This window comes from Primulina huaijiensis, chromosome 6, assembly GCF_012295235.1.
Source record: "Primulina huaijiensis isolate GDHJ02 chromosome 6, ASM1229523v2, whole genome shotgun sequence".
In the NCBI taxonomy this organism is placed as follows: Eukaryota; Viridiplantae; Streptophyta; class Magnoliopsida; order Lamiales; family Gesneriaceae; genus Primulina; species Primulina huaijiensis.
Window position 1 is genome coordinate 23,194,215 of NC_133311.1, and position 13,914 is coordinate 23,208,128.

Consider the following 13,914-nt stretch of genomic DNA (forward strand, 5'->3'; position numbering starts at 1 on the left):
TATATATCCGCTCAAAATACAAACTGAAACAATGTTAATACAGATCCGGACCTCAGGGAGAAGCATTTTGGTCCTAATCAATAAATTGATAAACAGAGAAAGCAATGACACAATAAGAGATTAAGAGATGTTTCTGCAATATGGAAGTTGTTTAAAAAATTTAGGAAAGTCAAATTCCTACAGATCCTTCACCGGGTTTGCTTAGCCGTGAGAAGGAAAATAGCTAACTGGAATGAAAAATATCATAATTTTATGGAGTTCAATACAAAAATCAGATCAGCCTTGGGAGGGTAAACCAACTCTCACGATTAGAATTTGTGGTGCTAACTGCTCAACGCATAGTTATTTCCCATGTCAATTCACGAGTTTGTGATTTTTTCTCCAACTCAAAATTATCAAGAAGTTTTTGCTTTGGTTTTCAGCCTGTACAGGCTTTATACCTCAATGATTGCCGATAAACCCTGAGTTTAGGAACTATCACTCTATCAGTGCTTCCAAAGCAACTTGTTCAAAAGTGAGCTATAGGAATCCTCTTTAACTGCCCCATAAGCTCCAGAAATGCTGATAGACACCTAGATTCTTACTATCAATGCTTCAGAAACAAATTTGTCCAAGTGAGAAGAAAGCAATAGAGATCCTCTTAAGTTGCATATTCTAGGCTAGCCTCACTAGCTCAAAAAGCGTTGATAGACCCCTAGGTTTAGTAAACCTGTCTTCCATAAAGAAGTTCCCAGCCAGAAGAAAGCGTCTGCAATCCTCTTTACTTGCTTATGTAGACACACAAGCTCAAAAATCCATTGATGTAAAAATGAACTTTAAGATTTTTTACAGCTTCAAGAGAAAGAGTGCTGAATTAATTCTCTAATGTATTTTACATCCAGATATTGGAGCTCAAGAGCCAAAATCATAATAAGTCAGTGGTTGATGATTGAAGTTTGAATGGATGACGTACCTCAGTAAAATGAAATTCCCATATATGATCACATAAATCATTCCGAGTTATTCTGGTCTGATCAACAACTTATGTTATTAGAAATGGATAAGTAGATAGAAATTCTTATAAAAGTGGTTTATCTCATTAAGTTAGTGTGTCTCTGACTCTTAGTGTGTGATACATGTGATTCCATGCATATATCTAGATTTTGGGGGAGAGAGGGCTACTCACGTGTTTACTGTCCATGAGAGAAAGTGAGTAAGCTGACAACTTTGAAAGTCCTGGAGCTTTTAATATGTGAGGTATATGTGCTTTCCCCAGCCATAACTCATTACACTGATAAACAGAAACAAAAAAAGGCAAAATGACCGTTCATCCAACTTGATAAATTAATCCAAAACAGTAAAAGCGGTCAATTTGATAGCAAGAACTTATTTTTTCAGTGGAAAATAATATCTAATTCGAGCTGCTAAAGCCCACTTTAATCCCCAACGCTTAATGAATTTCCCGGTTTGATCCCTATTGTCTATGATGTGCCAAAATAACCCATCGTGTTTCAAATATTCACCCGGCTTGGTACCAATGTTAGTCTTCCGTCAAAAAACAATGGAAAATAGCATATCCTCAAATGCGTCTCCCACAAACCTCCATCTTTACAATCCTTCAACTTACTACTTGCATATTTCCAATCCCCCAAGTTTGGATCTCTTCTTAATGTTGCCTAAAAAAATTCCTTCCTCTCTCTATTCCATCACATATTCCCATTTCCTCAAAGTTTACTCGTAGGGTTGCCTTTAGAGTTGTTAAATGGGCCGGCCCATCAAGCAAAAACACGAAAGCAACGCCAATAGTTGAGATTTCAAATAAAATATTAGCACCGTTACACAATATCAAGTAATCATTGTCACAATCAAACAAATCATATGAGATTTCAATGTCACCAATTATATTTGAAGTAAAAAACCACATATCCAAGTAATATGAATAACATAGAGAAATTTAATTATAAATTATAAAAAAAGTAATAATATAAAATGTTAAAAACACCTAAAAAAACTAGCCCCAAGTTCACAAAATGCATATTCTAAAAGTAAGTGTCTTGATGTAACATTTCACAAAAATTTAATGAAAAATTAGAATTTTTTTTAAACAAATGGCGGCCGGACTCACGACGCAAACAGGCTGGCCGGTTTTGACCCATCTTCAAACGAGTAACTAAAATCGTAATCCAACCCACTTATTTTCTATGGTGGGATAGGCCGACCCAACAGACTTAGCCAGTTTTGACAGCTCTAGTTGTGTCATTCCAGCAAAATCTTTCTATTCCCCCAACTTACGACTTGTATCTTTCCATTCCCCCAGATTTGCATCAATTCTTAATCCTACGTCAAATCCATAGTTCCGTCGTCACTTACAAAATCTTTCCATTCCCCCAACTTACGACTTGTATCTTTCCATTCCCCCAGAATTGCATCACTTCTTAATCCTACGTCAAATCCATCATCTCTTTGTTTCATCAAATGTTCCCTATCCACTTTAGCTGTATAGTTAAGCCGTCCTATACAAAATCTCAGCCCCCTCTTCCCACACTGTATAATCTTTACCTGTTTGAAGGCTTGTTGTGCAGCATTATCCAACTGTTGTGCCCCCCTGAGCACCAATTCATATTCAATTTAGGGATTCCATGACTCCTTTTTCACAATTACATTTGTCTCACCAGACCAACTTACATATTTCCTTGCTTGCAAGCCTACTCATCCAAATTACCAGCCCCACAACTCTTTGCCCAGAACCCACAAATGTACCACCTTATGCATTTCCCCACCTCACCCACAGCCACCATAGAAGGAATTGCTTATTCTTCAAAGAAGTCATAGTTAGGAGAGGTGAAGGGTGAAATCGATGAAGGTGAGAACGAAGTTAGGTTATGACAGCCCCATTTTGGAGATGCACTAGGCCTTCCGTCTGTGTTAAACAACAAATTTAATAGTTGGACTAAACTTGGTGTATTTTTTAAACATGAGGGACTATTTCACCCCATCCAAAACAATAAGGATTAAACCAGGATTACCCTGAAACAACAAGGACCAAAACTGATATTAACCCAACTTGAGCCAAATTCCCACATGAAAAATTTCTTCATATCCAACTCGATTTGATTTGTTTACATTAGGCTCTGGAACCAATGGACAAAGTGCTAAATGCACGAGAGCTATCTCTTGCAACTACAGAAACATCTCTAAGTTCCTATAGCATCAATGGATCAATGATTCAAACCACAATATGTCTGTTATTGTATCGAGCTATGGATAATGTCATGGGTAGTTAATGGGTTTATGGCAAAAATGTAGGTCTCTAGTTTTAGAGAGAACCTCAAGTCTCGTAAAGAAGAGTCGGTGAATAATTTTTTCCTCGTTATTATTTCATCAATTTAGTAATCCTATATAGAAGAGAGTTCAGATAAAAAGATGATCATATCCAGACTAAAAACAAGCAATCATCGTATCGTAATAAAAATAAAAGATCACTATAACCTGAATCAGGCAAGAAGGCACATGGATCTCTTCAAGAACAGTACTGAGATATTTCAAGGATTTAGCTTAAGTGGTGCGTTGGTTCTTAAGCTCCTCCCAATGCAACCCAAGACGATCTCGTTCCAACATCAGAAACCAAAGTTGGACATCCATCTCAAGCCTAAAAAGGCCAATCCTACGTTGTCTTCCCAAGAGGTCCTTTGGTATTGAAAAAATGTTCACATCTATTGTAACGACATGGACTATCCCGATCTTGGGCCTTCCCTCACGGGCTTTCCCATGCGTCATTACTCATAGAACTCACCACCCCTGGCGGTGGAATCCATGCCTCCCTAGGTTTCGATCCCATGACCTCCAGGCTAAGTACATAGATCTTTGAAACCTGGTACCAATTGAGCTGCAGGGGGAGGAGTTCTATGAGTAATGGCGCATGGGAAAGCCCGTGAAGGAAGGCCCAAGATCGGGAGAGCCCATGGTCGTTACATCTGTTGAGCCATCCCAAGGGGTCCGACTGTCTGCCGAACTGAAAAAAATCTTGGTTGGAATATGAAGGCACATAAAAATGGCCTTTCTCTCTGCTTCACAAGTAGACCCTTGTAAGCGTCGATTTGTTTGATTCATGTTGCTTGCTGCCCTTGTCTCCTTGTTATGGGTCTGTCAATGGGTTTATGGTGGAAACATAGACGCATTTTAGAAGAAACAACTATGGTGTCACAAGTATGGGGCACAATTCGACAAAGCCTCAATTAGGTGATTGGGAAGTGAGTGAATTGAGTTCTTTGTTAGGGGTTTTAGATAATGTTAGGTCGGACGTGGAATGTGGGGATTGCAGTGTTTGGGAAGGGGATTTCTCAGGATCTTTCTCCGTTAAATCTTTCTATGAATCATTTTTCCAATTAACGCCTTTCATTCTTTTCCTCATTTTTCAATATATTTGGAAAGAACCGATCCCACACAAGGTTCAAGTATTCTCGTGGATTGTGGCTCTAAGGAAATTGCCAACTTGCGACACGTTGCAAAAAAGATGGCCTAATTGTACACTATGTCCGAATTGGTGTGTCCTCTGCCGGAAAGAGGAAGAGACTCGAGATCATTTACTTATGCATTGTCCATTCACAAGTTGTATTTGGTCCAAAGCTCTGGAAGAGTTGGGTTTGGGATGGGTTGCTCCATGATCAACGTGTGAAAATGTTTGTCTTATATATTGGTCGTGATCTTGGCAAGAGGAAGTACTTTTGGCATGTGGCAGTGCATTGTATTTGTTGGTCAATTTGGTTAAAGAGTAACAGAAGGATCTTCGACAATATAGTAGAGTCGATTGATGATGTTGGGAAAAGATCAGGTTTAGGGCTGCCATTTAGACAAGGAAGCACTCAGATTTTAAGAATTTCTCGATTTCAGATTTAGTTAGGGATTGGAGCTTTATTTGTTGATGTAACCAGAGCTTCATCTATCTTTTAAGTAGTTGCGGATAACTTATCCGTCTTTTGTAACCTTTAACTTTAATTATCTTAATAAAATATTGTTTCTTATATTAAAAAAAAGTGCACCTTCAATTAATGACCAAATACATACAAAAAAGTTGGATTGCACCCGTGAAGGACAAAAAGTATTAATCTGACAAAGTTGTAACACACCAAAATCGCCAAAAATTCTCCAATATTCAAACCAATTCCAACATAATCTTAAAGAGCGAGGACAATGTGGCCTAGACAATTCCAAACAATATAACTCATATACAGCTATCTCGGATTTCCATGAGAACATGGATCAGTAATTATAAGAGACCCAAATGGATCAAATCTAAGTTTTTTTGCTCCAACAATGAATACTAATTGACACATATTCGATCTCAATCTTCATGCAATTTTTGTCTATCCTCACATGTTTCATTTTATCTTGTTGAGCTGGCTTGTAAATTAGTAATCATTGTGAAATTTTATAAGACTGTGTATACTGACATCTAGTTTTTTCCATAACCTTTTTAATCAAATTAGCTCGCAAATTCCTCGAGCCATAGTTCTAGATTTTACTTATGCACCACTACGAGCTACTGTGGTATGTTCCTTACTTCTCTATGTTGCCAATATATTGCCCCACACTTCAGGATGCTGCCCATTTTGCATCTACAAAACCTTCAACATCTACGCTCTCATTGTTTTCCTCAAAAAAAAGCACCTCTCCTGGACTACCATTTGATGTACGCAAGATTCGATTCACGAAGTCTCTATGTGCCTTCGAGCAGAATAATACATAAATTGACTTGCTACACCTACATTATACATTATGTATGAATTGTCATAGAAAATATATAAACTTCCCCACTCGGTGGTTGAAATGATTATTTACTCAAATTAGGATGATTGTCTCAAATTTTGTACTTTCAACTATGTTCTAAAATAAATACTAGCTAACTAAAAAAAACACTAACAAGTCTAAACAATTCATCTATTTTTAAAAGATGAAGTATATATTTTCTTGTAGACTGAAAATACTCTCTTGCTCATAGCAACTTCCATCCCAAGGAAGTATTGGAGTTTCCCAAAGTCATTGACCACGAATTCTAAATGTTGTTTGAGTCTAGCCATCTCTTGAATGTTGTCACAAGCAATCACCATGTCATCAATATAAAGAATTAAGATTGCTCTCTTCCAAGTTGCTATAAGAGTCAATTCTAAATCAATATAAATCATTATTGACTTTTTTTCCTAAGCAATGAGAGACAAGGTACTACAATCACCCATCTTTTATAATACAATGTTATCGCCTCGACCTGACCCTCGATCCACCAGCGCCGGGAATCTAGAGATGGTTATTATCTGTTCAAGAGGTGACTCCCGTGAATTAGCACTTTGCCTTCAGGTTCAACAGGTTAATCTCACTCACGTAGCACTTTGCTCTGCATAACACTTAGTTCTCGGTTTTCCTATTGGTGTACGCCTTTGATACCTTTCTATCACGCCCCGAGCCCGAGCCCGCGCAATTGCGACGTCACAATAAACCCCTATAACAGCCAATTTATATCTGTCATCGCTTTACGAAAATAACCAACATAAGTTGTTATAAGAGTCCATTGTAAGCCATTATAAATCATAACTTTTTTTTCTAACCAACGTGGGACAAAAAGTACTACAATAATCCTTAGGTATAATTTCATCTGCGATTCAAGATGGGATTTGTGACATTTAACCGGAGCAACTTCCAATCAACATTAGCTACAACATACAAGGAGGATCAAATGGAGTTTATTTTCGTTGTAAGAGGTCCACCTATTGCGAACTCGCTATTACTATAAAGCTACATAAAAATGGAGCTAGAAATCCTCCAGTCTTCGAGCACTGCAATTGTATTAACAAAACAACTCAAAAGTATCAAGAGCAAGAATTCTATTCTCTGCTTCTATCTTACTACTAGTATTCCACCCGTTTGATGCACCGAGTGATTTTAAGTAATTAATGATTAAAAAAGTATTAGTGTATAATTATTTAAAATTATTGATATAATATAATAGATATATTTAAATTTTAAATATTATTATAAAAATTATTATATTAAATTTGTTATATCATTTGAGATAACACTAGAATGAGGATAATAAACTTTTGTCGTTAGATTGACGTCTTTATTTTGACTGAGTGGAACTGCAAATAATAAAACAAATATGAAAATATATTTAAAAAATGATATATTATATTGTGAATCCAAATTTTAAACAATAAATAAATATTTTTCAAAAAATCCAAAAATTTGTCATTTATTAGATGAATAAATTTTGACTAAAATTTTAAGTTGGTATATTTAAAAAATATTTATATTAAAGTTCTAATTAAGATGCATAATAATAATAATAATTTACGGACAATCAATATACCAAAAATTCACGACACCTTTTTGAAAAGTTGGAAAATGTTATATTATACAAAAAAAATTATTTTATTTAATACGATAGAGAGTAGTGAGAATTGAATATATAAAGTAACACAACTCAAAACTATAATCAAAATTAAATGAAATGATATAATCAATGCAGACACTTAAATATAGTTCATATTTTTATATTTTCAAGGGGCATCAAATTCAAATTTGAATTAAAAAAATTTTTTGAAAAGACTTCACATTTAATTACGTATTTGTTTTCAAATATTTAACGGGATAAGTGAATACATTAATACAGATAAATATGTCATTTTATAACATATTATTTTTTGCGGGAACTTTCAAGATATGACAAAAAATCTAATTTTATATAAACATAAGTATAGATATAGACATAGATGTTACTGACAGTTAACCAATTGGTCAAATGAAGAGCAAATCGCGCAAGTTGTTCAATCTCTTTGTTTGATGCTTTGGTAGAAAGCTTCTACTTCTCGAATATTTCGTTAATCTCTTTTAAACATATATAAAGAAGCTTTTGTTATGGCCAGTAATAAAACTTTATTAATTGATTTCGAAACTAGTTGCTAATGTATACATCTATACATGACGATTCTAAAATCGATGTTTTCTATTCCACCAAAAGGTAGATATAGAATCAAGCCGCTCGAAAATTATTTTGGTTCCAGTCTAGAGATTAATTCGGTGTGGTTTTGATGACAATTTGAACTATTTTATTTGGAATTAATTTTTTATAAAAAAATTAAATCTATATTTTTTTAAATGGATATTTTTTACTAAATGAAAACAAATACAATAAAATTTTGGAACATTAATAGAGAAAATTATTTTCACATGCAAGGTGATGCATTAAACAATATAGGAGACAAATTAAATTGTCTGTGTTCATATAATGTCCTTTGTTTCTTTCATCTTCTTTATATTCATTCATAAATTATTTTCTTTTTAACTTTATATCTTTATAAGAATGACGAATTTGACCAACAGAACGGACATTTAAATATATATATATATCGAAGTTTCCTTTTGTAGATATCACTTTCGGGAGAAAATTACTATTTTTGACAAAAACCCAACTTATATATATATTACCGACCACAAATTACTTATTGGTAAAACATTCATTTTTAATTAATAAATTTCAATGTATATCAAAGAAGTATTTATACAAAGTATACACAACTTATTCTAAAAAAATCAACTATAAAATCATACAGCTGTTAACATGATAATAATCAATTTTTATCTAAAAATATATACAACACTAAATATTATGCAAGTTGTACACGTTAACTCTCCCCATCAAGTTGAGTCAAAGCTCACACATGTATGAAATAACCCATTACGAATAACATGTGTCATCATATCAGCTAGTTAATCTGCCAGTAAAGAATCATAATAATACCAGAATCTAAGTTTATCTTCACTGTAATTTCAACCAGCTCAAAATGCTTTCAATCGTGTTGCACTAGATCATCGCAATCTCATAACTAGGGAGTTATTACACAAGAGTTTCATATGTTTTTCTTAACAAAAAAAAAAGTACTTAGAACTTCTAACCAGGTAAAGCTTTATAGTAGCATGATAAAGCTCACAATATTCAGCTTATGAACCAAATAATGAAACCACGTTCTATTTCTTACTTCCCCAGGTCACTAGATTGCTCCTGATAAATGATACATATCCTGACGTAGACAACGATCCAGCATATTTGAATCTAAACCAACAATGTCTAATGACCATGTTTAGAGAACATTATATCTTTGGTTAAAAAAGATTAAAGGTAACACAATATAAAATTCAACGCACTCGTGAGTCAGTAAATTGGATTGTCCATGAACCCACTCATAACACCGAATGCATATCATAAATCTTTCTTTAAGTCTTTCTTTTCGAGCAGTAGTTTTCCCGCTTTTCCATTTTACAATGTTATTTGGAAAGCTTCAGTTCCAACAAATATTCAAATATTCTCGTGGACAACGGTTCTGGGTAAGTTGCCGACTTCTGAAAGTCTACATGAGATCCAATCGAAATAGATATTTTGGTCTTGATCTTTTCCCAGCAGTATTTCTTTATCTTCAACGTTGTCAAAAATTCTTCTATTTCTTTCTATCCACATAGACCAACATACGTCATGAACCATTACTTTCTAAAAAATTATGCCTCTCTTGCCAATAAACTGTCCAAGATCTGTATCGAATAAAACTTGTGTTGATTTCGGCACCACACAAATCAATCTCAGTTCTTCTAAAGCTCTCGCCCATAACCCACTCATGAATGTACAATGAATCAACATATGATCTTGCGTAGCTTTCTTCAGTTCATAATGTCTGTCTCATTTTGCTTTATTTGATAATTCGTCCTCTTCCCCATCATGGGACTTGCATTTTCCAAGGGTTTTGAGGAATGAGGAGTGTGAGTTGGGTGCATTATTAGGAGATTTAGATATAAACAAGTTGATTGAAAGGGTAGATGATATCTGAGTGTGGGGTGGGGATCCGTCAGGTATCTTTTCAGTCACATATTTCTTTGAGTCTTTCTTTTCGAGCAGTAGCTTTCCCGTTTTTCCATTTTATAATGTTATTTGGAAAACTCCAGTTCCAACAAAGATTCAAGTATTATTGTGGACAGCGGTTCTGCATAAGTTGCCGACTTCGGAGATGATGCAAAAGAGATGCATAACCCACTCATGAATGCACAATGAATCAACATATGATCCTGCGTAGTTTTCTTCGGTTCATAATGCCTGTCTCATTTTGCTTTATTTGATAATTCGTCCTCTTCCCCATCATGGGACTTGCATTTTCCGAGGGTTTTGAGGAATGAGGAGTGTGAGTTGGGTGCATTATTAGGAGATTTAGATATAAACAAGTTGATTGAAAGGGTAGATGATATCTGAGTGTGGGGTGGGGATCCGTCAGGTATCTTTTCAGTCACATATTTCTTTGAGTCTTTCTTTTCGAGCAGTAGCTTTCCCGTTTTTCCATTTTATAATGTTATTTAGAAAGCTCTAGTTCCAACAAAGATTCAAGTATTATTGTGGACAGCGGTTCTGAATAAGTTGCCGACTTCGGAGATGATGCAAAAGATATGCATAAGCCACTCATGAATGTACAATGAATCAACATATGATCCTGCGTAGTTTTCTTCGGTTCATAATGTCTGTCGCATTTTGCTTTATTTGATAATTTGTCCTCTTCCCCATCATGAGACTTGCATTTTCCGAGGGTTTTGAGGAATGAGGAGTGTGAGTTGGGTGCGTTATTAGGAGATTTAGATAGAATCAGGTTGATTTAAGGGGTATATGATATCTGAGTGTGGGGTGGGGATCCGTCAGGTATCTTTTCAGTATTTCTTTGAGTCTTTCTTTTTGAGCAGTAGCTTTCTCGTTTTTCCATTTTACAATGTTATTTGGAAAGCTCCAGTTCCAACAAAGATTCAAGTATTATCGTGGACGGCGGTTCTGAATAAGTTGCTGACTTCGGAGATGATGCAAAAGAGATGATCCACGCGTACTCTGTGACCAAATTGGTGTGTGTTGTGTCGGAATGACAGGGAGACGCAGGATCATATGTTGATTCATCGTACATTCACAAATGGGTTATGAGGGAGAGCTGTAGAAGAACTGAGATTGGTTTGGGTGGTGCCGAAATCAATGCAACATTTATTCGATACAGATCTTGCATAGTTTCTTAGCAAGAGACACAGAATTTGTTGGAAAGTGGTGGTTCATCCGTTCATGGCAAATGTTGGTCTGTGTGGATTGAGAGAAATAGAAGAATTTTTTATAACATTGAAGATTCGAGGGAAGAGTGCAGGGGAAAGATCGAGATCAAAATATCTACTTGGATTGGATCTCATGTAGACTTTTAGGATATCTCAATCACAGATTTATTGAGAGATTGAACTATTGTGTATTATTGATAGGGCTAGGGTCTTGTCTAATATTTTGTCGTGAGTGGATTACTAGTCTGTTTATTGTAACTAAAAGCTATTAATTATTTAATTAATTATTGGTTCTATAAAAAAAACTACAAGGCGAGAAGAGCTAAAATATTTTCATCATAAAACATTTGCAAAGATCACTTTTTAAGAAAGCTTTAGCATTTTCAGTAATTATTTTCCCTCATATTTCATAAATATTCCTGTGTTTTCTTTTCTTGTGGATAAATTTCACTACTGAATCATTATTATCTTAAAGACGTATGCATGTTACCACGAGAGAATAGTTTCCAGTCATGACAACATAAAGATCTCCTTTGACTTGAAAGAACTATTGATTAAACTAATTCCAAAAAATCCATCGTGATACTGCTACCAAACTAGGGTTGAAGTGATACCTAGAAGAACAAAGTCCACGACAGTAAACATGTCATCATTTAACTTCGAATTAAGCTTAAGTTAGAAACTACAATTTCTATTATTTTCCCAACTTAGATTAACTACAAAATGAACCTTAAAGATGTATTCTAGTTGCAACACCTACAATGTTTGGGGTATTAAATTAATTAACCTCAACAAACAACCTGGAAATTTAGCTTCAAATTTCTGTACCGAATTATGCCAAATTTTGGTATTTGTAGAGCAATAATGCATCGTGCCCACTGGCCAAGGATTTTTTTTATCATTACAATACTAAATCTTCAAAATATTTGCACTCACTCTGGACCAAACAGGATTTGAAACAAAATCAAGAGTATTGGCGGGATTCCTCGTAATGGATATGACTATTCCTCACATGAAAAGTGCCTAGCTTACCATCATTGTGCCTTCACAATAAACAATTTTAAAAAAAGACATCCACTAAAATTCAGCTGTCATGCATGCACAAGAAAACATGTATACCGTTGTCAACACTCACTGCTCAAAATGTTTTTTTTGCAAATAAAAATAGCTATCCGGTAACTTTAATAATCCTAGAACATCTTTCTGAAGAGGCACCCATATCCATTGAAAAAATATTTCTCGTCTGATAAACCAAATCCAGAAATCCAGATCCGATGGAATTATCCTATGCAACATCAACCTTTCACCTTTACCATTGCAACATTATCCATAGATCGTCTTGTGGATCCAATATCTCACTCTTTTATTCTCTCATCATTTCAAAGGATACTTGTCAAACACATTATGCTGCTTGAAACTCTTTAATACTTATTCTACCACTATGAATTAATTAAAACAACCCTACTCTTGCACTCCTTGATGTCTTATTGAGATGCCTTGCATTATCCCAGTACAAAGTAGGCCTTCGGTCGGATTGCTTCTCTATTATCCAAACACACTCCAAGTAGCTGAAACAGCGGAGCCTTCACTCTTCCTAGAACAAATGCTAAAACAATAAAAGAAATGCTACTAATGGTAACCATGACTCAAGCTTACATTTTCAGCTAAAATAATATAAATATTACACCAAAAAGAGTATTACTATATTCAAGAGGAACAGAATCCAGACCAATGTCTAATACAACTAAAAATCTAAAGGACTCAATCATGTACCTATTAGCATAAAAATACTATGCTATAGATTTACATTCATCAAAAACATCAATTTCACAAAAGAGCGAACAAATTAGAAAAAGGCAAGAGGTGTATTTAATTCAAATTTCAAGCACACTTCCCGCCTAACAGATATTAGTTAACGTCTAAATCACAGAAGAGGAGAGGAGGAAACGAAACAGCCAAGTTAATTAAAACTGAACAAATCAATTGCCAAATAATCAACAAGAATCAATAAGAAGGAAACGAACATATTCATATTAAAGTGATAGAAAGGAACCTTAGGATTCCAAATTATGTCACTGGAAGCAACTTTCAGCCATTCCCGAGAAACCAACCGTGATCGTGCCACGCTGCGTGCGTCAAGTTTGTTCAGTATCATCATCATGATTCCCGAACCAAAAATCATCAAAGGGTCCAACTCTGCCTCCGCCTCATCTCCGCCATCTCCTGAAGCCTTCTCTCCCCATATATTTTCAGCAAAATTCTCAAATCCTACACCAGGGACGTGCCCAAATGAATTCAATAAATACCAGGGAGAACGAAAACTAGACGGCTCATCTCCTAATTCCCCAGTCTTGGGCTTCTTCCTTCCATATTTCTCCCGTTCACGAATTGGATCGGACATCGAACTAGAGGAAGAAACAAAAGCAAAAGAAGAAAAAGAACGACGTTGACCCCACCACCTCCCCCACGAAACAGCAGAAAACCAGAAAGACGCTGTCTTTCAGGTTGCGTGCGCTTCCCCTTCAAACGGGGAAAAAATCATAGGGAGTACCAATAAGCAGAAGACCCAAAAAATAACAAGTAAAACACGTCAAGCTCATCTCGAGTAGTTCGAAAGGTATGGTCGTTGAGACTGCGGATTGATCAGGAGCTAGTGTGGTGGAAGAAATGGCACCGAGCTTGCGGAACTGACGTATATACTATGAAATCGCTTCTGATGCGGCTGATAATTTTAGTACAAATCCGATAATGACAAAATCAGGAAGATTTAGATATAATCATCTTCTCTTAAATACCATATTTTCCCTTTTATAAATTATTATT

At 35.3% G+C, this 13,914-nt stretch overlaps 1 protein-coding gene across 3 annotated transcripts in view; it reads right to left on the reverse strand.

The window, feature by feature from the left end:
- Nucleotides 1-13,809, reverse strand: part of LOC140978515 (uncharacterized) — a 25,942-nt gene extending 12,133 nt beyond the window's left edge. The window contains exons 1-3 of one of the 3 annotated variants that reach the window (XM_073443643.1): nt 13,145-13,807; nt 1,166-1,270; nt 953-1,009 (exon numbers count right to left, since the gene is read on the reverse strand). In XM_073443643.1, the coding sequence (XP_073299744.1) occupies nt 953-1,009; nt 1,166-1,270; nt 13,145-13,492 (510 nt within the window). In that variant the 5' untranslated portion in view covers nt 13,493-13,807. Of the gene's footprint in view, nt 1-952; nt 1,010-1,165; nt 1,271-13,144 lie in introns of all 3 variants that reach the window. The other 2 variants (XM_073443644.1, XM_073443645.1) reach the window with 2 other exon arrangements.
- Between the last annotated feature and the right edge of the window lie 105 nt (nt 13,810-13,914).